This window comes from Artibeus jamaicensis, unplaced genomic scaffold (genome assembly GCF_021234435.1).
Source record: "Artibeus jamaicensis isolate MK-2021 breed Jamaican fruit bat unplaced genomic scaffold, CSHL_Jam_final scaffold_537, whole genome shotgun sequence".
NCBI lineage: Eukaryota > Metazoa > Chordata > Mammalia > Chiroptera > Phyllostomidae > Artibeus > Artibeus jamaicensis.
Window position 1 is genome coordinate 36138349 of NW_026522047.1, and position 25847 is coordinate 36164195.

The 25847-nt window shown below is 39.9% G+C and overlaps 1 protein-coding gene across 1 annotated transcript in view; it reads left to right on the forward strand.

Annotated features, from left to right (window-relative positions):
- Positions 1–2285: 2285 nt before the first annotated feature.
- Positions 2286–25847, forward strand: part of XKR6 (XK related 6) — a 235436-nt gene continuing 211874 nt past the window's right edge. The window contains exon 1 of the mRNA XM_037131709.2: positions 2286–3532. Coding sequence (XP_036987604.2) covers positions 2784–3532 — 749 coding nt within the window. The 5' untranslated portion in view covers positions 2286–2783. The remainder of the gene's footprint in view (positions 3533–25847) is intronic.

Below are 25847 nucleotides of genomic sequence, written 5' to 3' on the forward strand. Positions count from 1 at the left end.
CTTGGAACCCTAATTGTCCCAAAACTCTAGGCAAAAAAACAAAAAGTACCATTTAAAACACAGTCTGAATTTATGTTAAACTTTCAGCGAGTCTCATGAGAGCTTTATAATCACTATAAGAGATTTTAGTTTTAGAGCCTCCTGGGTTCTACAGTGTATCTATCACTACCAAACAATGAAGAATGAGAAAATTGTTGAACAGCAAATGTAAAGTTGAAATCACTTGACAGTCTGTGAATCCTATAAATCCCCTTGAAACTTCAATTGTGAAAATGCTTTTGACTCTATCACATTTGTCAGCCTTATACAGTAAGTGTAATTTAATTAGCTAATTTCACCAGTAGATTATATTCTTTTAGGGCACAGCAAAGCAGGAATCATAAATATGACATTGCTGCTTGCTTTTGCATCTCATTTCATAGCCTTACAGCCTTAAATAGAGTAAATATATTTTAAAACACAAATTAATTGCACCTATTTGCTAGACATACTGAAAAATGCTTTCATTTGATAGAGATACCAAATATAAATGATAGAATTTAAGTAACTATATGTTGGTGCTATGCAAACATAATAAAAACAATACTGATATTAATAATAATAATGGCAGTTACCATTTATTTAGTACTTACTTTCTGTTACTATCTATCAAGTATTATGTTGAGAGCTTTGAATGGATTGCCACCTTTAATTTGCCCAACAACCCTTCAAGGAAAGGTGTATTATTATTTCCTATATAATGTGGAATATTGAAGTGTAAAGAAGTTAACTGTCTTGTTCACACCATTCACATTATTTTAGTGGAACTAGGATCCAAACCTGGGCAATCTTACTATATATTTATGCCATCTCTCTCAGGTGTCATTAATTCAAATTCAGCAAAGGAAGAAACAGAATCCCATCTGTATGTAAAAATAACCCTTACCTGCTGGCTATAAGTTTTACTACCATAGTAATAAGAGGTTTAAATGATAACATCAAATAAAAAGGATACAGCTATGTGACTTGTTTCCAAAAATAAATTTTGGAGTTATTGCCCTCACCCCTCAAATGAAATGACTGGTAAAAAAAATTCTCTACGGATACTTTCTGTAAAGTCTTTACAAGGTTTTATCTTGGTATAAATACTCAAGGAAAATTGTGTTCTTAAATATGGAATCTTCATCTTTTCCCTCCACCCTCAAAACTTAGTTAAATGCTATAGTGTTAAATATCACGTATGTCAAAATAACATTACTGAAAATTTCAAAGGCACCTTTTTTTCTACAGAGCCTCAGTGCCATCCAAATATTACCTAATTTGTCCTCAGCATTCCAAAGAAAGTTATTGGCATTATTAGGTTTTACTGAAGGAGAAAGTAGAGAAAATCAGAAAAATGAGTACAAACATTTAGAGAAGTCAATGAGAAAAAATGCAGCGTTTGAGATTTTTTTTCTATTTTTAACTTCAAAATGTTCCTTTAACTTGATCAGTAACAACTGCGACCATGTAGCTTGCTCTATATGGCTTCAAACACACTTTCACTGGAAGATCATTGTAATTCAAATCCATTCAGTGCTGCTTCACACTTATGTTCATTAAGATTTGGTAGTGTACCCTGCACCTATTTTAATAATATAGCACATTGATAACATTTTCACTCATTTAAAGCCATGTTTACTGACAGAGCCTTAGCACCAAAAAGTTCTAAAGGGCGATCTTCACACATTCAAATAGCCTGAAAAGTAAGTAATACAGCTCAACCTTTGGCTAGTTCTTAATTTCCCAAGTTAAAGTCACATAACTTTAAAATCGCATACTTAAAAAAAAGTTGATAGAAATACATTGCAATGGTGAAGACGGTACATTCAAGGTCACAATATGCGAGTTCAATCTTGGCTCCAACATTCAAAATACAATCAGGCTGATTTTCAGCTGGATTTTGCTCGGAGTTTTCTTAAGGGAATTGTGGAAACTTTATTGCAAAAGATGGTAAAGTTGTCAGTGACAGAAAAATCAGGGGGTCAACAGAGGAGGGAGGTATTTAAATAGAAATGAGAATCAGTAAGTTGTGTGTGGGAATCTAACTGACCCATGTAATTTCTTGAGACCCTGAAGGCAAGAATACAAGTATTTTTGAAAGGAAAAAAAAAAAAGAAACAGCCAAAGAGGTGAGACAGCCATTTTGAAGGGGGGCTGTCTAACTACACAATGAGGTCATCCTATCTCCCGGAAGTGACACGTAATCACCTGCTTTGCACTAGCTCCGCCCCTTCCCTCAGAGGTCCCGCCCCTCCGCTAGCAGCGGGAGGGTGTTAGGGGGCGTTTTTCCTGGAGGAAAGCTGTGAGCTGCGACGCTGAGGAAGGGGACCCCAAAACGTCTGGCACTGCCCCCTCCAGGGATCACTTTGGACCGCCTCACTCGGCCCAGCAGGATTCAGAGACGCCGAGGGGTCAACCTGATGGGTTTCGGGGTCAACGGAAGAGGGGAAGGGGAGCCCTGGCGGGGAGAACCCCCCGGCCCCCCGCCCAGCAGCTGAGGCATAGGAGGGCGGCCATCTTGGCCGGGAGGGTAGGGCTGGGGAGCTGCGGGCGCCGTGCGATTGGGGGGCTCGCCCGGAAGTGACGCCAACTACCCGGAAGCGGAGGGGGTTCCCTGGCCCACTCCCCCCTCGTTCGTTTGCTCCCCCGCTTCCTCCCCGCCCCCCTTCCTCTCCATTCGTTTCCCCCCTCCCCGTTCCCTGCCTTCTCCCCCCCCACCCGTCCCTCCCCCCCCAACCTCCGGAGCTGGGAAGAGAGTCAAGATGGCGGCGAAATCCGATGGCGGTGGCGTGGGGGTGGGCTTCGCCCAGCTGCACAACCTGGACGAGGCGGTGGGCAGCGGCGGCGAGGAGGACGGGGAGCCCGGGGGAGGCGGCTGCGGCGGCGGCGGAGACGGCAGCGAGCCCGGCGAAAGCAGCTCGCTGCACATCTGCCACTGCTGCAACACCTCCTCGTGCTACTGGGGCTGCCGCTCCGCCTGCCTGCGCTCCCTTCTGGGCAAGAAGCCGCGCCGCAGCGCCGCCGCCGCCGACGGGGGGGACCAGCCGTTGCAACCATCCGCGGCCGCCGGCGCCGACCGCCACCCCCCGACGCCCTCAGCCGCGCGGCCGCAGCCTCCGCCGCCTCAAGTGGAGCGGCCGTGGCTCGACTGCCTGTGGATCGTGCTGGCGCTGCTGGTCTTCTTCGGGGACGTGGGCACCGACCTGTGGCTGGCCCTCGACTACTACCGCAAGGGGGACTACGGCTACTTCGGGCTGACCCTCTTTTTCGTGCTGGTGCCGTCGCTGCTGGTGCAGAGCCTGAGCTTCCGCTGGTTCGTGCAAGACTACACCGGCGGCGGGCTGGGCGCCGTGGAGGGGCTCAGCAGCCGAGGCCCCCCCATGATGGGGGCCGGCTACGGCCGCCCGGGTGCTGTGGGCTCGGCCACTCCGGGGGCGCAGCGCCTATGCCGTCTTTCCGTGTGGATCTGGCAGTCAGTCATCCACCTGCTGCAGATGGGGCAGGTGTGGAGGTAAGAGCACTGCGGGGGTGGGGGCGGGGGGGGCCGGCCGGTAGCCCTGCGGAGGGCCGGGCGGGCCAGGCGGGCGAGGCCGGGGCCCTACGGGGCGTGCTCCGCCCTGGAGGTGCCTCGCAGGTGGGACCTTCAGACGGGCCCGGCCCGGGGTCTTGAAGGAGGGGTTTGCCTCGCACTTCCCCTAGCGTCTTAAAACCATTTTTAAAAATCTGGAACCGTGGCCACGCCTTTTGGCCCAGGGAGGCCGACGTCCCGCTGTTTGTCCTCATCCTTGGTGCGCACTTCTCAGAGACCCTGCCTCATCCTTCCCCTTCTCTCCCATCTGTGTAGACCTCTGTTCTCCCGCTGTCCTGGGTATGCCGGGGTAACTAGCCCCATAGAGCTTTTTATCTGCACTCTTCTCCTGGGGCGGCGGGGGGTGGGGTGGGGGGGTGGAACCTTCCTTCTTCCAGCCGGTTTGCACTCGGTTTTGTCCCCCGGTGAGACATCTTCCGCTCTTCCCCGTCTTCCCTCCGCAGTGGCCTGTGTGGGGCCCTGTGCAACCCCCCTTCCTGCCTCTTTATTTAGCACTCCTTTATTCCACGCCCCCTTCCTCCTTCCCCCTTCCTGCAATCCCATCCCCTGCGAATGACTCCGAACGGCCGCCCTCCTTGAAGGAAAAATGACTTTTTTTTTTGTTGGATTAGACGTGTCCTTTTCATAGTGACAGGTAAAATTGTGTAGTATGTGATGCGTGTGTTTGTTTTTAATTCTCACCTCTACAAAATCAGTTAGCCACCTAGACACCTATTCTGATGGAACCTTGGTTTTCTAGCCAGGCCAGTGTGTAGGTGATTTTCAATTACAGGAGAACCCCAAGGGCCCTGCGGCCCCTTCCCTTTTGTAATTTCCTCTGTGCCAGGTGAATCTCAAACACCACTTGCAGATGTTCTTTTTGCCACCAGTCTTAAATGATCTATTAAAACCTTGGTACATTTGTGATCCCAGACTTAAATCAGCTTAAGAGTATTCTGGGAACTGTGAGTTGTAGGTAAGAGTATTTGCAAGAGAAATAATATATTACTGTAGATGAATTACACAGAGCTCTTCAGGTACATTGCTTCTGCCAGAAGACATTCTGCCTAGATTGCCTTGACTGTACCTACTAGGAGATTTTAGGTGCTCAGTGTTTTAGTAAACTGAGATGAAGTTCGTCTTTTGAATTGTTTGTGCAGATCTCTGTTCAGAATTTTAAGTAAAAACGTTTTAGAAAACATGGGATTGAGTTACTGAAATCTTGAGAGTATAGAACTTTGTCTTACAGAATTTGCATGCACATTCTGAATAGGGGACATGTGAGTGCTTCTTGGTTTTTCTGGTCCATCCAGGGTTCTTTACAGGTGTTCCTGGGTTGAACCAAGAAAGCCTTTTTCTTGCTGTATTTGTCTGCAGTTAATTCGGGTTCTGCTTACAAGTTTATAAGAAGAGGGAGAAATTAAATAGAAAAAAATTATGGTCGACTAACTTTTAGCTATTTTGAGCGTAGCTTGGGGGGGTCAAGTAAAGTTTTGAAATATGTTTTGAATTTGAAATTTAGACCTAAACCACCCTTAAACACCCAAATCTATATTGAATCAAAGGTAGGGTGTTTGATATTGAGGACACCTTTTTTGAGTTCTTGCAGGTTGATGAGGTGTAAAGGAATAAAGGGGGAAAGGGGTGAAAACTATGGAGAAAGATTTTGATGTACTAGTAAAATTTAATAGCATGCGTTTAATAACTAGGCTTCCATTGAACAAGTCCAAGTCACTTACCTCTCTCCATGTCTTAGACTCCTGTGTGTGGTCAATCAAAAGCTTGGTGTCAGGTTAAAATTCCTGAGAGATTGTTTCTAATGTAATCCATCCTAGCTATTTATTAGTAGTAAGCTTTTGGTATATTATAGAATTGGAGTTCAGTGTCACAAAATTTTTAGGCAGAATAATTTTTCCTCAGTCATCCTAAATCTTACTTGTATTTGGGCAAAGTAGAAGAGTCCAGATTTTGGAACAAATCAACAGGTATATTTTAAGTGTAAATTTATCCTTTATAGTCATTTAAAAGAGGGTAGTGCATTATTTTTCCAGACCTTCATTGAGCTTTCAAGGTCTAGAGTGGTATATGTATAAGATGCCTGTGATTTTAGAGTGAATTGTTTTAGTCTTTCCCCAAGATTAGAATACGTGTCTAAATATTCTATTGTTTTAAAAGTACAATGTACTAAAAGACATACTAACTCAGCAAGGTTATTTACTCCAACATAGCAGTACTTTAAAAGAAGTATTTCCTGAGGAAAGATTTTATTTTTTTATTTTAACCTTTTCCAGTGAGTTGATCTTGCTTGAAATATTCTAGAAATAAGGTCTACTCTTTAAATACCTGCTAGGCATGTGGCTTGCATGGAAATCATTCATATGTAAAAGCTTTGAAAAAAGTTTTTGGTCTTGTTTTATTGGTACATTACTTGTTAGTGTATATAAACATATATCATCTCCTTTTTAAATGCAGATTCTTTGGAGTTACAGTTGTACTCTTATTTGTATTACTTGAATTTTGCTATTTCATGTGGTCATGTGATAGGTTAAGGTCTAGGAATTAAACCATTGATTTGGGCCACATTTCTAAGAAATGATGTTGGTGAAGTTGTACATGGTCAAAACTGATCCCCTTAAACCATGAATGTTGGTCTTTTTGCATGTTTTTGTTTTTTTAATGTAAGATTATTTGACTCTCCCTTGCACAAAGCATAGTGCTTATTTAAGAAAATTTTGTTTCTTTTATAGTAAGATGGTAAGCCTCTATTGATGTTGCTTTTCCTTTCCAGATGGAAAATACTGGACATCTCTTTCACCAAATGACTTTACAGATTGTAGAAAAGTATTTTTGGCTGGGCTGGAATTGGAGCATGGAAAAGTAGTCTATAGGGTGATTTGGTTTCATGGACCTCCTTTTGCACAGCACTATTGTGATTATGTCTGTTTAGTGCATCCTTTATCCTAATTACTTATCATGTAACTTCCTGTGTAGCTTTATGTGCTTCAGTTCAGTACAGTGTGTTGTTATCAGAAAGGGAGAACATTTTCTGGGAGGGTTGGGTCTTAAGAACATTTTGATTTCATTTGCATGCTGCACTGTTCTATGTCAGTTTTTCCTCTAGTATATTGGCCTTTCTTTGCTTTTATGCTACCTTTAGAGGGTTCTGAGTGTGTTGGCAGTTCTCTGCAGTCTAGAAGCAACAGTTGTTTGACTGAAGTCCATCTAATGTCATGATATCACAGCAAAATAAATCATTAATGTCCCTTTTTATTTATATTTTTTATGAGTGTGCTTTCACCCTTTGATTTTGCAAAGTAAAAGAGGAATTTACTTTAAAAATCTTAATGGTGCTTGCAGTTTTTAAAGTGAATATCAGCTTTCCTTTCTCTTGGGAGAGGAGATGGGGTAGAGGGTAGCCTTCAAGGGAGAAAAAAGAAAAAGGTGTTTCAAGTATTAAAATGCACCATTAATCTGTGAATGGTCTAAAGCTTTGATTTGGCATTTTTTTAATTTGTTTGTTTCAAGACTTTAGTGTAATATAGAAACATAGCAAACTTTGATTGCTCTCTGTATAATAAGCAACAGATGTGGCTGGGCTGGTGAAAAGGTAAAGATTCTTTTCTTCCACCCCCACTCCCCATGTAGGGATACTTGGAATGTTATGGGGCTTTGTTCTTGTTAAATGTTTTAGAACAGTGCTTCTTAACTCAGGTTGAGAATAGAACCTACTACAGCTTTAAAAAAAAAACAGAAAGAAAGAAATGCTCTAGGATTGCTGGCCACACTGAGGAAGAATCCCCAGGTGGCACCTAAAGCAGTCTTATTTTTATAAACTCCACAAATGGTCAGATGGGCAGTTGGGTTTGAGAAACACATTTAGAATGGGTTTCAGGCTTGTTTCATTTGGAGATTGTTATTGGATTTGTGTTCTTAATAAATATGATGGAACAGTTGGGAATGGAATGATTTGGTCCTGTGAAGTTTGGTTCTTGGACAACGCTGTAACGAAATAACTACCTTGGAAACATGAGTGTCTAAAAGCACTTGAGGTGTATACGCTTTTTAAGTGTGTACTCTTAAGGTACTCAGTGGTTTTTTTTTTGAGTCCAAGTATGCATCTTACTCTAAAAGGATTCCTAAATTCAAAGCCGTTTTCAACAAATGTAGCCCACTTCTCTGCCTTTTATGTAATTCAGATGGTCCTTTTATGATCATGTTGAATGTAAAAGGCATATTAATTTTAACTTTGAAATGATTTTCTTAAGTAGGTTTGAGGTAAACACAACTAGGGTTACAACAGGTGTTGGATTAGGTGATCTATAATGTCCCTCTAGCTGTAAGATTTTGTGACTTAAGAAGTTCATTGGTGTGGGGCCAGGGTACTAGTTACAGTCACATTACAAGATTATGTGTATTTGCATGTCTGTGTGTCTGTCTAAAAGGGGGCTTTACATGCCTACCTATATTACAGGGTGGGAATCTCAATATTGAGAAAATATCAGTGTTTTTCATTGTATCCATAAATTTAATGGAATTCTGGTTCAAAGAAACTCTGGGTTTTTTTTTGAGGGGAAACTTGAGAAACATTGATCTGAAAAGAGTAAATGTGTTTCAGTAATAAAAAAAGAATTTGGAGTAGTGTTGAGACTTACCTTATCAAAAAGTGGATGTGCTATAAAGTGTTAATAATTTGAACAATGTACCACTGACAGAGGAATTAAGCCAAATAGGTAGTGAAGCAGGAAAAAGTGTAATAAGTTGACAGGCTTGTGGGAATTTAGACAGTAATGGTGGCATTTCTAATCAGTGAGTGGAAAAAAGATGATTTAACAAGTGATATTGAGGCAGTTGGGGTGAAAAGTTGATCTCTACATAAACAAAAATTCTAAAAGAATGGAAGATGCAATCAATATTAAACTGTAAAAACTCTAGAAGAAAGTATAGAATAATAATTTTATGATTTGGCAGTGGGCAAGGCCCTTTGATATTGTCAAGGAAGAAAGGGACAGATTCAACAATATAAAGTCTCATCTAGATTATCCCCCTCCTCACCTGAAAAATGATAGAAAAACATGCTTAGCTGTGAGTTAAATTTATACAAGGAGACCATTCCTAAAGGAGAGTGACTGTGAAGAGAACATCTCTGAAGATTATTTCTTATTTTAGAGTGAAAAAAATGGTAAAAACTTTATTTATGTTGAATTTTTAAGGGAATGTTGTGAAAAAAAGGTGTACATTGAGTAAAAGTGCAACTAGTGATGAAGGATAGTTATTGCTAAAATGATCTAGAAACAGAACCTCAAAATCAGTATTACAGAAGTCTAGTAGTCCAGAAATCTAATAGGCACATGTCAGAAATCACAACCAGTTTACTTCTGGTTTTTTAAAAACATCATTTGCTTTATTCTTTAGACTTTATCCATAATGTCAGTTAATTAGGCTTATGTATTGGATAAACTCTGGACCATTGGAAAGATTCTGTGGGATGCAAAAAGAAATAAACTGTTGTCTTAAATGTTGCTATTTTCACTATAGGCTGGTTTGCTTTTATATATATGCTTTGCTGTCTGCAAACAGTTTTGTGGCTAAAACTGCAGTTTACTTCCAGAATGTTGTGTTTACTTAGTTTCTTCTGTTGAGAGATTCTGGGTTTCTTATTTGGCTCTAAAGAGTTAAACTTTTTTTTTTTTTAATTTATGAAAATAGAGCCTTATTTAAAAAGTTAAGTGACTTTTTAATTTTGATTTTATTTTTTAAAATTCTCACCCAAGGATATGTTTATTGATTTTTGAGAGAGTAGAAGGGAGAGAGTGGAAGGGAAAGAGAGAGAGAAGCATCCACTGTTGTGAGAAACATCTATCGGTTGCCACCTGTATGCATTTTGACTGAGGATCTAGCTGCAACCTTTGGGTGTATGGGCACAATGCTCCAACTAACTGAGCCACCTGGCCAGGGCAAACTTTCGTAACTTTTGACTGTTACCTAAAGACATTCTACTGTTATTCATCACTATTGGAGTTATTTTTTAAAATATCACAAAAAAACCCCACAGGACGTTTCATCTCCAAAGGGGAACATTGGAGTTGAGAAATCAGATTTATCATTATATAAGTTACAAAAAAATCTCTGGTCTTAGTTTCCTCATATGTATCAAATGAGGAGTTAGACTAATTGATCTTTAAGGTCCCTTCAGTTTTGAAAAGTATTATGGTATTGGTATTAATGCTCTGAAGTTCTAAAGAAGGAATTTTAGACTCTAATTTGGACAAATTAAAATACCTAAAAATGTATAGGCTTCCCAGGAACTGCTTCGAAGTACTATTATGTGTTATTTTGACTTGTTACTAAACAAATTCTCATTATTTTTAGTTACTTTGCTGCCTGTAGGGGCATTTTATATATCTCTCTCAATGTTAAAATTTGTAGTGGATTAGACTTATTGAGAAACTTGCTATGCTGCTTTATTAGCTTGTTGTTTGAATTTGCTATTTCAGGGAAAATTAAAGTATTTTAAATTGCTCATTTTTTGTAGTTTTCTGTTTTAATTTTTTACTGTTAGATTAAGCTAAAGCAATGCATGTATCTAAGTTACACATTTTGAAGGTTTTTCTGAATTGTTTCCTGAGATTTATTTATTTATTGGGGAAGAACTACAAAATCACCTACTGCAGCCCTGGCCAGTATGGCTTAGTTGGTTGGGTGTCATCCCACAAACCGAAAGTTTGTGGGTTCAATTCCTGGTCAGGGCACATGCCTAGATTGTGGGTTTGGTCCCAGCCAGGGTGTGTGCAAGAGGCAACTGTTTGATGTTTCTCTCCCTTTCTTTCTCCCTTCTCTTCTAAAATCAGTAATCCTCAGATGAAGACAAAAAAGATTGTAAAACAAAATCACCTACTGCAATTTATTATTTGCTGCGTGTTCTCCAACTTTGAAAAGTTAGTGTTAATTTTTTTGAAAAAAATAATAATAGCTTTATTGTCAGTTGTGAGCTGTTTTAGGATACACTATCTGAATTTTCTTGTTTTTTGTTTTTCTTAGCTTAAGATACAGATACTTTGATTAAAGTTTAATTTTTTGGGAAAGATGGGATTTGCTTGGAGGATTCAGTGCATATTGCTACAGTGACATTAGTACATTTCTGTGTAAAATCCAACCTTAGTTTTTTGCTTTATGTATAATGTGGATAGATCATGGTGTATCACATTATTTTAATATATCTTAAACCAGTGTTCTAAGGTATTTTGCATATTGCTAAAAAAAAGTTTCTTCTTGTATAGGGTATGGCAAAAGTAGGTTTACAGTTGTATCCATTTTCAAGTGTCATAATAAATAATAAAGTATAAACTTCTGAGTAGGTTTACAGTTGTGAATACTCAAAACAGTGTTTATTCTTGTAGTTATTAATTACTATACTTGAAAGTGGGTACAACTGTAAACCTACTTTTGACCCATGCTGTATATCACTTTTATCCCGAAATCTCAAAACAAGGGATTTTTAAAATAACGTGTGAGTGCAACATTTTTGACTCTTTTAAATTTGAAGAAGCTCTTTCTTGGTTGTCAGTTTCTAGAGCATGGATTGTATGTTCACACATTTCTGGGAAGAAGTTTGAGTATTTATGTCACAGAATGGTAAACACAACAGTTTTTTTCACAGTGCTCTTGGAAGTGAGGTAGAGTTGATAATTATTGATAACCCTAGTGCCTGCTCTTGAACAGTCCTACCTACGTGAAATAGAAACTTCCTTTTTTCCCATTATGCCCCCTTTTTGATCCATCTTAAATATTCTGGGAACATGAAGACAGATGGCAAAGGTGAGGAAGACACTAAATCATGGCTTGGGAAGCCTGCCAACAAAGTAGCACTGGCGGGGGGGGGGGGGTGAAGAATCCAGGCCCTCCCAGACAGGAGACACACTCCCCTTTCTCTCTGCGGCCTTCCTTAGAGTGGTCCTCCGTGTTAGAGCAGGCCCGGGGCTCAATGAAATGTGGATTTATGGTCTACTGCGGCTTAAAGAATCGGAGTCCTGGGGTTTGGGACCAGGGAATATATATTTTTTCTCAGCTTTTATTATGGAAACTTTCAGTCACACAGAGAGGTAGAAAGAGCAGTATGTCGAACAGCTGCATTCAGAAGTTAGCATAGTTTTATCAGTGTTTGTGTATGTAACGTTTTCTGAGGTGGTATCTCAAATAGTACATAATTAGAGTAATTCTGCATAGCTCCAATATCATTACCCCATCTATGGGAATTACCAGTGATCCTATAATTATTCCATATTTCTATAAAATCTGATAGTTTCTTTACATTCCACTTTGCCCAGTTGTCCTCAACAATGCCTTTCATAGTTTTTTCTCACCTGCAAAAAGATTTAATCAAAAGTCATGCATTGCCTGTATGTTTCTTTAACTCTAGAACAATTTTACATATTTTCCCTCGTGATACGGACCTTTGCAGATTCTTGGCCAGGCTTTTGTTCAGTATGTTCCACATTGTAGATTGCCTTGTTGTTTCCTGCATGTGCCATCTACCTCGGTATTCTAGGTAAACTGTGTAAGTTGCAACTAGGGTCTTGATTATATCCAGGCTACATATTTCAGTCAAAGTACTGCTTTATATTCCATATTTACCTCATACCAGTAGGCACATGAGTCCCGATTCATCCTACCTTTAGTGATGCTAAATCTATCTCATGGTTAAGGCTCCAACAGCCATATTTCTCTGTACGAAGGTACATTTTCCTACTTGCAATCGGTAAGTAACTCATAGAGTAACACCCTGACAAGGTGTCACTATCCTGTTTCCTAATAACCTTTACCTAATAGTTTTAGTGGCCATTGAGAATCTTTGCTTGAATCAATAATGATGTTGGTGGGAGATTAAATTGTATTTTAAACCAGTAAGGCCATTCTTGCCTTCTCCGAAGTTTGAAAGCCATTTGCTGTACCGGAATCAGGACCTGAGAGAAAAAACATTCTGTCCTGAAGAAGTGACTGTATCCAGACATTGGTGTGTTTTCCATGGGTTGCCGGTAGAGAGAGTTTAAACTTCCCGTCAGTTTTGGAGGAACAGCACTAAAGTTTATGCCTCATGTGTTCCCGGAGTGTGATAGTAACACACTGACATGAGGGCAAACAGCAGTTTTAGGAGGGCAGAGAGACTGGTGCAAACCACTGAGGAGGAAAGGAAACTATATTGAAAATTCTGTTTTTGCAAATATTGTCTCATTTAAATTTTAGTGTTTTTCATGCCCATTTAACAGATGAAGGAATGGGTTTAGAGACGTTAAGTCATCTGAAGTCACTGGTAACTGGTGGAGGAAGGTTTTGAAGCCAGATTTAACTGATGGCAAAATGTGTCAAGTCTCTCTCCGTTAGACTTCTTTTGTAGTGACCATGAGACTATTCTCACCAGTTGCTGAGCTTTGCTTTGGAACTTTGCGGCTCTGGCTTATTCAAAGTGGAGGAATGATACTGTTGAATCACTGGGGCATCTTGATGAACAAGTTGAAGTTCTTTGAGACCTGCAGTTTTTAGTCTGATGTATTAAACTCCACCGAATAGGCTTATGACTTCTTTAGTTGATTATAACTGTTAATGTGATTCAGACCGCTGGGTAGTACCACTAGGTGTTTGTATCTGTAGGAAATTGTTTTCTGTACTTTACCCTAATCTCTTTCGCCTTCTAGTTCTGTAATTTCTATGATGTAGAAAGGAATATGTAGAGTTGACAGTACCTCTTGGCCACTCTTTATTCCTGCAGGGCCCACCTAAGTGCTGTACCCACATGTTGGTGGGTTCTTTGTTGACCTGTTGGAAACACCAAGAGCAGCAGCAACTCTTTCTTTAAGGGTATAAATAATTTGGAATTACTTGGGGAGTCAGCTGTTTGGGTTCCATCATAAGAGGTTATCATCCAGTATGTCTAGGATGGGCCTTAGAAACTACTGTACATATTTTAAAAACCTGTGTTTTCAGTAAGTTTCCTAAGCAGTATACAGACTGATGAGAACCACAGTTGTGTCAGCTGATCACTGCCACTGCTCACAATGGTCATCCTCAGGAAGGGGGAGTTTGTATTAGAACCATTCGGGAATATTTTTTAAGCTGAAGCACTAGGCATATCAGGTGTAGAGGGGTGGAATGTATAAAGGACGCTCTGCTGATGATTTTATTTGAACACCAGCATTTAGACAGCCTGTGATCAGACCTTACTCTTAGCTGGAATGGTTGGCAGAAATGTTTATCAAATGGCAATCATATTTACCATAGACTGTGGCATGTGAGTTGTCATATACTGTACTTAATATTTAGAATACTGTAAAGACATTTAACATTAAAACTGTGGAATATAACTGAATATTCTTTTAACTCGGAACCTTCTTGGGAAGTTTGAAGTACTCAAGGTCATTATTAACACAAATGATCACTGTTAGTGTTTTAGAAGTGCCAGGTTAGAGGTATTTTACAGTGTTGGGGAAATTGATATTCAATTGAGAGTGAATTTCATGTCTCAAATTTTCAGAAATGTTATATTTGTTGAAATTGGTGCCAAGGATAGAATTCCTAAAAAGAAACTGGCAAATGATAGGGGAGAAGTGACCTAATAGGTATTAAAATGGGCATCATTAGAGACAGAAATGAAAGGAGCAGAGAAGAAAAATGACTTAACCTACATTTTGTTGCATAAATTCATGGGGTTGACCAGCTGGGGGAGGGCAAGTGTTTGCCCTCAAGGAGGTCTTGAAGTGTTTTGCTCTACTACTTCATGTGGGTAAGGACACCTAAAGTCTACACACACCAAATTAACATCCCTTTGAGCTCCATCTAGGAATATACTCTGGCAGTGGTGAGAAAACCTGGGGGAAGTTTAGGGTCAGAAATCCTAGGAGAGGCAGTGGCTGGCAGAGATGGGACACAGGCATAGGGGCAAGCATCGTACAGGACAGGTTAGTCCTCTGTGACTCTGGATCAAAGTGAGCAAAACCCAAACCTGCCAGTTGCTTGGTTATAAGGAATGCAGCTTTGGAGCCACCAGTTAATAGTGGTTATAAATAGTCCTGTATGTTTAGGTTGCTGCTGTTTTGCCTTCTGTAAGGCAGTTTTCATCGAAGCTGCCTCTGAAGGGAAAGGCTATGCCTTCCAATAAAGAACTTATATATTCAAGATTTAATCTGAAATGGTTTTGCTCAGACCTAATGGATGATGGTATGCCTTTGGATTGGAAGAAAAGAGAAGCAACATAAAGGATGTTTGCAGATTAAACAAAAGTTACCAAAATGAAGCTGAAGTTAAAAGCAAATACATTGCAAATTTGTAAAAGTAGAGAAATAGAATGTGTTTTTAGCGTTTCTTGACTGCATTTGAGGCTTTCTCTGTTTGATAGGTGCCACATAATTTTTAGGTAGTTTTCAGGATGTTGTAATCTAGGAGTAAATGAGATGGCAAATGGAGCCCTATGAGGTTGGAGTCATCTTGCCTGTTTGCCTGGCATCTGCAGTTCACCATCATTCCTGTGTGTTCACATCTGCCATGATATGTATTCCTGAAAACCTTTCATTCTGAAAAATAACACTAACAGTACTAGTGCAGTGAAAAATACAGGAGTAAGGTAGGACTACTTGAAACTGTGTATAATTTTGCAACCAGAGCACTAACGAACACAATGACAATCCAGATAGAAATGCCAGCACAGTAAATGGGTGACATGCACTTGGTATCATATGATTCCGGGCCTTATTTTATCTTGGGACATTGTTTTTTCTTCTTTGATATGTTGATTCTTGTAAATATTAACTTCTGTGGGAGGCCGTTTTCCCCACAGTTAATGCTCTGATCCAGGGAGTAGCCTTCACACCTGCCCACAGCATCACTAGGTAGTGAGAAATACGATGGATATCGAAGCCACAAAACCACCTGTCACTACTTGTACCAAAGGAGGGTAGTTTGGTAATCTCACTGTTTTTTTTTTCAAGTCCAACACTCCCCCTCCTAATCTTTTTCATTATTTGGGAAAATCTAGCCCTTGGTAGCTTCAAGCATTAACATGCTGGGAAGATTCACTCTTAAACTAACGGTCTTTCCCCAATATCCTGTTGTCCTTTGCAATTTGAAAGTCATGTGTGAAGGAACCCGTGTTCCAGAAGCATGCATTGTGGCATAACTGACGTATTTTTGAGTCTGCGATGGTATCAAGATGCAGCTCTTGAAAGTGTCAAGGTTCTGTTGTTTTGGGAAGTTCCAGTTTTGGAGATACTACAGCATTTCAAGGTTAAGTGAAATTTATTGCTCTTCTCATGCTCTGTTGGCCCTTATTTACAATACAGAAGTGAAGAGGGGCTATTTTAATCCACTTCTAAATTTCTGCTTCTGTAACAGTCATTGGATGGAATATGATAATATCTCAATGCTGCATCAGCACTTGAACTACATACATGGAGCAGGAATTGTTTTGGATTTTGGTTCATTTGAAATATGAGTATAGTGCGACTTTAAATTAAAATTCATCTGAGCATACAGTAAACAGGAAAAAGTGCAACAGTAGCCAGTTGTCAAGGAAAAGACTGATGGGTAAAATAAACAGACAGCTTACAGCAATATAAACAATCTGTTTTCATAGGGGTTTTTTTTCCTTTTTTTTCAAGGAAGCTTGGGAGAACTTCAGAATTAAGTAGAAGTTAGTTGAATATTAAAGGCAGCAAATATACCACATGCATGTTAATGACTGTCACAGTTTGTTTTCTCAACTGTAATAACAATTTATGTGATTTAACACAATAGAAATGCCTTGTCTACTGTGGTGGTCCTTGCTGATGATGGCTTTGACATCCTTGAGGGACTCAGCACCCTCACTCAGCATTCAGCCAGTGAGAGGAAAGACAATTTAGAGAAGGCATCATTGCTTCTTAAGAGCCTTAGCTCAAGGTGGAACACATCACTTGTGCTGACATCCATCCCGTGGTGGAGAAGTAGCTCTGTGACCATACCCAGATGGAGGGAGACTGAGAAACGTAGTTCGGCCAGGGCACCAGTTTTGTGGGATCCTGTGCTGAGACCAGGTCCCCTTCAGATTGAGGGAGAGGGGTGTGTGTTTGTGTGTGTTTGTGTGTGTGTGTGTAGAATGTAATTGCTATTAAAGTGTAAAAGAGACCGTTTCTCTTTAGAACATTGATTTATGTTTTAAGTCAGTTTTTTACAGTATGAGAGTCATGTCAAGTGTCTGTCTTACTGTGTCCTTTAAAAATATAAAGCCATTCTTAGCCTGAGGGTCATATAAAAACAGACCAACCTCTGTTTTAGTTGCTCAGGAAAAACAGTTATTTAAATTAGCTTTTAAACATAAAACTAAGTTTAATTATTGTTAGTGTGATCCATACTAAATTAAAATATAATGAAATACTAAAGTTTTAACTAATTTTTCTTCAGATGAAATTGCACTGAGGTAACATGGCATTCATAGATTAAATAAAAAGTATTATAGCTCTTGTGCCTGAGCCTTGTCAATTTTCCAAGTTTTAAGAAACAGTTGATCAGGTTTAGGACAGTTTGGAATATAGGAGCAGCTGATGTTCCTTGAGTGGAACCACGTCCTGAACATGGGGACCTTGTCCGGCGCTGCCCCCCAAGTAACTGCTCTCGGAAGTCACTCCTGTTTTCATCTGCTGACTCACTGCACAGGCCAACAAACATACAAACTCAAAACTGTGCAAAATTCATACCTAAATTTGGGAGTTTATGCTAAAACTGTATACTACTAAAATTTAAAGAATTCTGTTTGGTTTGTAACCACATGGCTTTAAATAATTAAAAAATTTCTATAAAGGTGTTGAAGTATCTAAATATGATTTAATGTTAAACTGAAACCAAAATGTTTTCATGAAAACATTTTTTATAAGTTCATAGAGAATGTTTTATAAGTTTTTAGAGAAATCTGTCAAGTATTTTTAAAAAAATAAAGACGTACTACTCTGGTATTAAAGGTTTAACATTTAACTTGTTTTAAGATATGTATTCTTTTAATTAGTTACATTTTCTGATATCTTTAATTGGCTTGTAAAAATCAGATCACTAAAGCTTTAAAATAATAAATATGTGTATTTATCTAGAGACTTCAATCAAGTTCCTGTGCGTAATTTAAAAACTAGTTGAAACTGTACTAGGGGTCTAGATAAGGATCCTTGGTCTTTTTTTGCAAACCAAAATCTGTGACTTGTATGGATAATAAGTAATTAATACCCTCTCAGATTATTGTACGTGATAAAACTGAAAATTATAGTTAGAATAAAAGCTATACAATAAAACTTTTAATGGAAGCTACATGATTTTATAAGTTAAATGTATACTACTTGAGATAAACTTTTAAAATCTATTTGATGTTATTAATATAATTTTTAAAATTTTTAATTCTATTGATTATGCCATTACAGTTGATTATGCCATTACAGTTATGGTCTATTCCCCCCTTCATTCCCTTCCACCCTGCACCCCCCCACCCCCACCATTTCCCCCTTTAGTTTATGACCACGTATCTCAGGTTCTTTAGATTCTGTATTTCCCCTACTATTCTTGCCCCCCTATCTATTTTTTACCTACCGTCTATGCTATTTATTTTCTGTACCTTCTCCCCCCTTCTCCTCCTCCCACCCCCCTGTTGCTAACCCTCCATGAGATCTTCATTTTTATGTTTCTGCTCCTGATCTAGCTGTTCTTTTAGTTTGCTTTTGTTTTAGGTGTGGTCGTTAATGACTGTGAGTTTGCTGTCCTTTCATTGTTCATCTTTGTTATCTTCTTTTCCTTAGATAAGTCCCTTTAACATTTTATATAATAAGGGCTTGGTGATGATGAACTCCTTGAATTTGATCTTATCTGAGAATCACTTTATCTGCCCTTCCATTCTAAATGAAAGCTTTCTAGATAGGGTAATCTTGGTTGTCTGTCGTTGGATTTCATGACTTGGAATACCTCTTTCCAGCCCCTTCTTGTCTGTAAGGTCTCTTTTGAGAAATCCGCTGACAGTGTGATGGGAACTCCTTTGTAGGTGACTGTCCCCTTATCTCTTGCTGCTTCTAGTATTCTCTCCTTCATTTTAATCTTGGCTAATGTAATGATGATGTGCCTTGGTGTGTTTCTTCTTGGGTCCAACTTGTTTGGGACTCTCTGAGCTTCCTGGATTTCCTGGAAGTCTATTTCCTTTGCCAGATTGGGGAAGTTCTCCTTTATTATTTGTTCACATAAGTTTTCCACTGGTGGCTGTTCCTTTCCCCCTTGTGGTACCCCTATAATTCGGATGTTGGAGCGTTTAAAGATGTCCTGGAGGTTCCTAAGTCTCTCCTCATTTTTTTGAATTTTTGTTTCTTCATATTTTCCTGTTTGGCCATTTTTTTTCTTCTGGTTCACTCCCTTGATGTTATTAATATAATTTTAATACTTTTAATTATGGAGTGCTGGCTTAGTCCCCCCTACCCAACCCCATCTCTTGTAGCTGGAGGATGTTGCCCAGACTGCAAACACACCTGACTCTCCACTGTGTGCAGAGCCACTGGGTGACTCTGTGAGCTCGATCAAAGTAAACATTGCTGCATCTGTGGATTCCACAACAGTGCTGCCGTGCCTGTTACAGTGTTTACACTGTGTTTACCACCTCACTCGTAAGCCTTTCCAGTTCTTAATTCATACAACTTACTTGGGTAGACTCTCCAAAAATCTTAAATTAGTGGCATTATAGTAATGTCAGTCAACACAGACCTTAGGACATTTTCTTAAGACCAAGTAAAAAATGAATTGCTTAACTTCAAATAGTAGTTACTCTTGATTGACATGGACATAACTTCAAATAATAATTTTTAAAATCTGACAAATAACACCTCAAACCTGTTAGGATGGCTACTATCAAGAAACTAGAAAATAACAAGTATTGCTGAGAATATGGAGAAATTTGGGACCCTTGTGCACTGTTCTTGAGAGTGTGGAATAGTATAACCATTATGGAAAACAGTATGATGGATTCTCAAAAAATTACATATGGAATTATGTAATTCTATATGTAATGATCCATCCAGTCCATTTCTGGGTATGTATCCAAAAGAATTGAAACCAGGGACTTGAAGAGGTATTTGTATACCTATATTCATAACAGCATTATTCAATAGCCAATTAATTATCGATTGGGGCAAGTACCCCAGTGTCCATGGATGGGTGCATGGATAAACAAAATGTAGTAGATACACATACATACAGTATTCAGCCTTAAAAAGCAAGGAAATTCTGACACATGCTACAATATGGATGAGCTTTGAGAACATGTTAAGTGACATAAGCCAGTAACAAAAGGACAAATGCTGTATGATTCCACTTTTCCGAGGTACCTGGAGTAGTCAGACTAGTAGGGACAGAAACTAGAATGGTGTTTGCCAGGGGCAGGGGAGAGGGAGGGATGGAAGTTAGGTAGATTGGTGGTGTTGGAATTTAAGAGAGCACTTTCCTAAGTTCTCCCTCAGACATGACCTGTGGTGATTGGGCCCAGTACCGTCTAACAAGGAAGGGTGGGTACTGCTGGTCTCAAGCTGGCCTCAGACTAGTTGACTTGAACAAGTTAGTTAGCCTTTGTTTCCCAAGTTCCCACATAGGTAAAAAAAAAAATTAGAAGAGCTTTAGGGAGGAGAATATTACTACCTTACAGGGTTGATGTGAGAACTGAGAGTTAACACATGCAAAGTCTGAGAATAACTCTTGATATTTAGTATCACTAAAGTATTTATTTTTAAAATTTTATTTATAATTGTTTTCTCTCTTACTAAACTTTTAAGACTAAGCTCTATGATTCATCTTCATTTCTTGCAAAAAAACTTTGTATTTAGTAGGGTGTAGTACCTATTTGAATGAATGAACAAACATTGTATTAAAGCCTTGCACTGTGTTGACACTGGGCAGCTAAGCCAGATGCAGCTGATTGATTGCTGGCAAGTGCAGTGAAAGGTGGAAGTAAAGGGGCGTCTGAACTCTGAACCTGAGTTGAAGGGTAGAAATTCAACACCAGAGTTTTGGAAGGGAAGAGACAGGGTTGTATGATGCAACTATAAGTACAAACACACACACCTGGGAAGTATTGCACTGTAATGGTACCTTGAAAACAGCTGCTTTATGATGCAAATAGCAGTATAAGCACACACACACATACACAGAGAAAAGTTTATTATTGTAATGCTACCTTGAAAACAGCTGCAGCCATCTTGGGTGGTTTGCTTGTGATAGTTCCCCAGGGGCTCAGGTGGTGGTTACAATCTCTTGCCTTTGAAATGTGATGTGAACTGAAACTACGTAGAGGTTTATTTTAATCTGTGTTCTGTATATGGTGGCTGAAGTCCAGGTTTCCAGTGGATATTAGTAATTAATAAGCAGTTACTTGCTTTTTATAAAGAGGGCATCTGTCAGCTTGTCTTACTGTTAACCTTAGATGGGCCTTTTCTAGCTATTTGCCTGCCTGTTCCTTGGGCAACTGGACTTTTGTAAGCTCAGAAAGATTCAAAACCAGTCAGAAAATGGAGAGTTAAAGAGAGGAAGTGTCCAGGCTGGTGTAGCTCAGTGGATTGAGCACAGGCCTGTGAACCAAAGGATCCTGTGTGGTTTGATTCCCGGTCAGGGCACATGCCTGGGTTGCAGGCCAGTTCCCAGTGGGGGACACAGGAGAGGCAACCATACACTGATGTTTTCTCCCTCTCTCCTTCCCTTCCCCTCTAAAGATAAATAAATAAAATCTTAAAAAAGAGAGGAAGTATTCACTTAATAATTTTCACAACTGTCTTTTAAGTGGTTTGTCTCAGTTGATTTGTAGCCCAAGTTACAGTAAAACTGGAAGTTTTCTGTTTGATCCCAGTTCCTCTCCCACTTTTTTTTTAACTTCTCAGATGTTTGTACTTATTATTATTTTTTTTAGTGGTTTTTCCATGGTTGGGGATTTTTTTCCAACTTTAATGTTGATATACAAAAGTTTCTCTTTGGTTGGAATTCAGGTTGTACTTTCATAACTGCCTGAAGTTAAAGAAGTGAGACTATTTAATGAAATAATCCACTTTTAATACATTAATTGTGGGGGCCCATTAGTACTTTTTAAGGTTTCAAAATATTAACTTTTGAGGTTGCTGTAGGTTGATCCCAGAACTGATAAACTCTGGGGGTAATAGAGGAGGTTAATTTATTGCTAGGCATGTAAAATTACTGATTTCACTGGAATACATATTCCCGGCAGTCTTTTGATAATTTTGCCCCTAGTACTATTTTTCAGGATAACCTCTCTCTCCATAGGACAGTTTCCTGCTGTTTCTGCTATTGATTGGAAGAGCTGGCTCCCACCCGGTATCTGTGACTCAGCCCCTGCTCCCTGTGCTGTTAGGGTCTCTTGTCTCTGTTACAAAGTCGAGTATAGGGGATCAGTTCTGCGTAGTGTTCATTGTACTCAGAAAGATCTCACTCGGTTTGGGTGCAGTACTTAGGAGTGTACATTAGCCCTTCGTATTAGTTTCCTCCTGAGACTGCTGCAAAGTATCACTCACTGAGTAGCTTGAAATAACAAATTTATTCTCTTACAGTTCTGGAGACCAGAAGTCTGAAACCACACTTGTCAGAAAGACCGTGATCCCTCTGAGACTCTGGGTAGCATCCCTCCTGCCCTTTCTGGCTTCTGCTTCCATTGTCACATGGCGTGTTTCCCTCTGTATCTTGTCCATACTTTCCTTTTCTTGTAAGATACCAGTCATATGGGATTAAGGCCCGGCCTACCGTAGTATGATTCCGTCTTAATTTATTATTACATTTGCAACTACCCTGTTTCCAGTAAGGTCACATTCTGAGGTAGTGGGATTAAAACTTCCACATATTTTTGGGGGGAGACAATTCAACCCATAACACCCATGATTTTTTCTTTAGCATAGCAAGTTTTGAAATTTTCTTTTGTAGTCGTCTCAATGTTAGACTGAAAAGAAAATGAAGGCAGTTTGGGTTTGGGTATAGATATTCTTCAAACAGGGAAATGAGGTGTTTATGCAAATAGCTATAATGAAGGTTATGAAACAGGTAAACCTGTTGCTTTGCCGTGGGTTAATCAGGAGTCTTTGTAGCGATACTATTGTGTATGATGTAATCTGTTCCACCCAACGTCATGCTGCAACAAGTGGAAATACAGTGGGCTTCCTTATCCTTTACTTTAACCCTGCAGGCTGTGCATTTTGCACAGTTTCAGCAGTGCCATAGGCTTAGGCTTTGTAACAAATTGCTGAGTTGTCAGAGCTGGAGTTTGTGTATTGGTGGAATGGGAAGCCTACCTCCCGAGTAGGGTTGTTTGAGGCTTGGATGAGATGGTGTTGGCATAGTGTCTGGCACACATAGTGTGTTTTTACTCTGTGGGAGTTGCTCTCTCCACCTCTCCATTTTCTCCTAGCCTTGGCCACGCTCAAAGTGGCTGTCAGCGGAGCAGCTGGAGTCCATCGCACTGCCAGCAGTAACATCTTGCTGCCAGTGGTGCCAGACTGTGCCCAGTGTTGAACTGCCTAAAAATAGCAACCAGGAAGGCGGCCAGAGGCTTTGTGGGCTTTTTTTCTTTGAGAAAGGTATTCATGCTTTATTAAGATGCACTAATTGCCTGTGGGTCTTAGTTAGTCCCAGCTGGTGCAGTGCTGTGGGTGCCATTACACCCTGTGTGCCTGAGAGTGGACCTCATCTGCTCTCTGCCCAGGTTTTAAATAGTCTTTGGATTTTGCATTCATCCCAAGGTGAAAGCTTAGGTTTTCTCTGAGCGGGCATCTTGTCTTAGGCATGCTTGTAGCTTTCTAAATTCTCCCCTATACAAGGATACTTTCGAGTGCCCTAAAGAAACTCTCTCCTTGACATTTCCTCCTAGATCACAGGTGGTCTATTTTCTGTCTCACCTGTGATCTTCTTCCTCAGGTATCTACAGATTGTTTTTCCACCTTAAAATGTTTTCAAGCAATGCCAATTACTTCTCCAGCTTGGAAGAGTTCGTTGTGTTGGGCAAAACAGAGACTGCAGCTTGTGTTAGTCCTTCAGGTGGCCCCAGACAGGTTAGAACGGAGTTACACGACAATTCACAGATAAGGCCTACTCTGCTTTCTCTGGAATGAAGGAGCAAGGTCCCGCTCTGGGAACATAGTGTGCTGCCACACCAGAGATGGCGTAGGGCAAGGACAAGTAAAAACGCCACAAAACCTGCCTACCATTTTAAGTTAACACTCCCTTGAATCACTGTAGAGCTGGTTGCTGCAAGTCTTTCTTTTTAGAGTTCTGACACACTTGGTTCTGACAGTTGGTGTTTGTTTTAGATGTTATGGGGTGGTGGTGGCGGTGGGGACAGTGCGGACAGGGAGCTGTCTGTGCCACCATTCTGACGTTACCCTGTCAGACTCTGCTGTCCTGTGGTAGTGCACTTTAACACCCACAGAAATCACTTCGTTCTGCCCCCTCTTTCAATTCTGCAGATAGGAGATGCCTTAATTCTGGTCAGGACTCTTTCTGTATATCTCCCGGGCAATCACCACAGTTTCTGCAAAGCTATTTTCAGTATTGTTGCTGACTGAATAGTAGTGTCAATATTTGTTCCTATTAAATACTAGACTAAATAAATATTAAATACTAAATATGAGACTTAAAACAGTTTGGTGCTCTGTGATCTCTATATCTGGAGGCCGTGTTTCTTGAGTTTTTCCTCTCATACAAATGCACTTTGGAAATAACCCAAGGCATTGGTAAATATGATTTGATTTATATATAATTTTATAGTTAGGTATTTACTGGCAAAACTGAAGTATAGCTAAAATGGTCTTTTATCTATTGGTGGTGTATAGCATGCATTTACAATCAATTCACAAATATCCAAAGTTGGCATCATTTGGCAGAACACTGAACAGCAACCACGGCGTCTGGCTCTTTAAAACTTGACCTGCTCTCTTATGTAATGGGAGATGGCATAACAGAGTGTATTCAGAAGAAGACAGAGTCTGGCATTGTATATGAAGTAGGTATGTCCATTTGGACAAGACTTCGAGAGCCTTGGATTCAAGAATGTATATCTTTCTGGTGTTCTCTGGCTACTTTTGTTCTTTATCAGTCATTTTGACGCTTCATTGGGAGTCACTGATAATTTTTCAGGAGTTAAGAACAAGTTGCATTTATACTGAAGACCGAGTTGGGGAAAAAATAGAAAACAGTTGGTAATAAATTATGTTTGTATGAAGTGAACCTGAGGCTGCTGTGACCCTAGATGGTATGCTTTTTTCCCAGCACTTCCTCATTGCCCCTCCACCTTGGTTGTCTAGGCATCAATTTGAAACATAATTTGGTTAAAATTTTTCATAAAAGCATAGGAGTTAGTTGATCTGCACGCCTCTGCTCAAAATGATTATTGCCAAGGGAAAGGTTGGATTACTTAGTATTGACATGTTGCTTCAGGGGATTTTCTTGGATTGAAGGTATATTTTAACTGTTGGTATCGCTGGGTCTTCAGTATTTTTCCGCACATACAATACTTTTGAACCCCTCATTGGGGAGGTGGGGTTACCTTTGTTTTGCAGATTAACTCCAGCGACACTGTTTTTTGTGTAAGTGATGGTGGTGTTCTAGGAGCCGGGTCTCAGGTGTCCCAGGTTAGTTTTCTTTATATTTCATATCTCACAAGTGGATTTGGGAAACAGTTGATTACATGGTTAGAAAAGAATAGTGTAGTGAGAAATAGTGGGTAGAAAAGGGGGGGTCCTAAGAATGGAAGACCTTCACTCTTATGATGTGTGTGTGTCTTGTGTTTATATCTTATATTTAGGGCTTATTCCTACTGTTTTAATGCTTAGTGTTTTTAGAAAGGAACCTGTTAAACAGCAACTTAAAACAAGAACCTCCTGAATTTTCACTTCATTTCATTTCTTTTTCTTTTTTCCTTTCAGACCTTTCATTTTCCCCAGAGGAACGCATAAGGGAGAAGACTTAGAATAACATAAATGTAGGGGCAGCACAACCAAGGGAAAAAGGCTAACGATAGCTCTGAGTAAGTGCTGGGAAAAGAGCTTGAACACCAGGGGTGGAGAGAAGGGGAAAGTCTAGCGAGTGCCTGGAGTAATTGACCTCATTCTGGCATGGCTGCTATGACACACAATTGCAGAGTTTGATATTGTAAAGGATCAGAGAATTGTTGGCTCTGCTTGAGGCACTTTCAAACCTCACTACTGTACCTGAATTGAAGCAGAAGCCTGTGGGACGA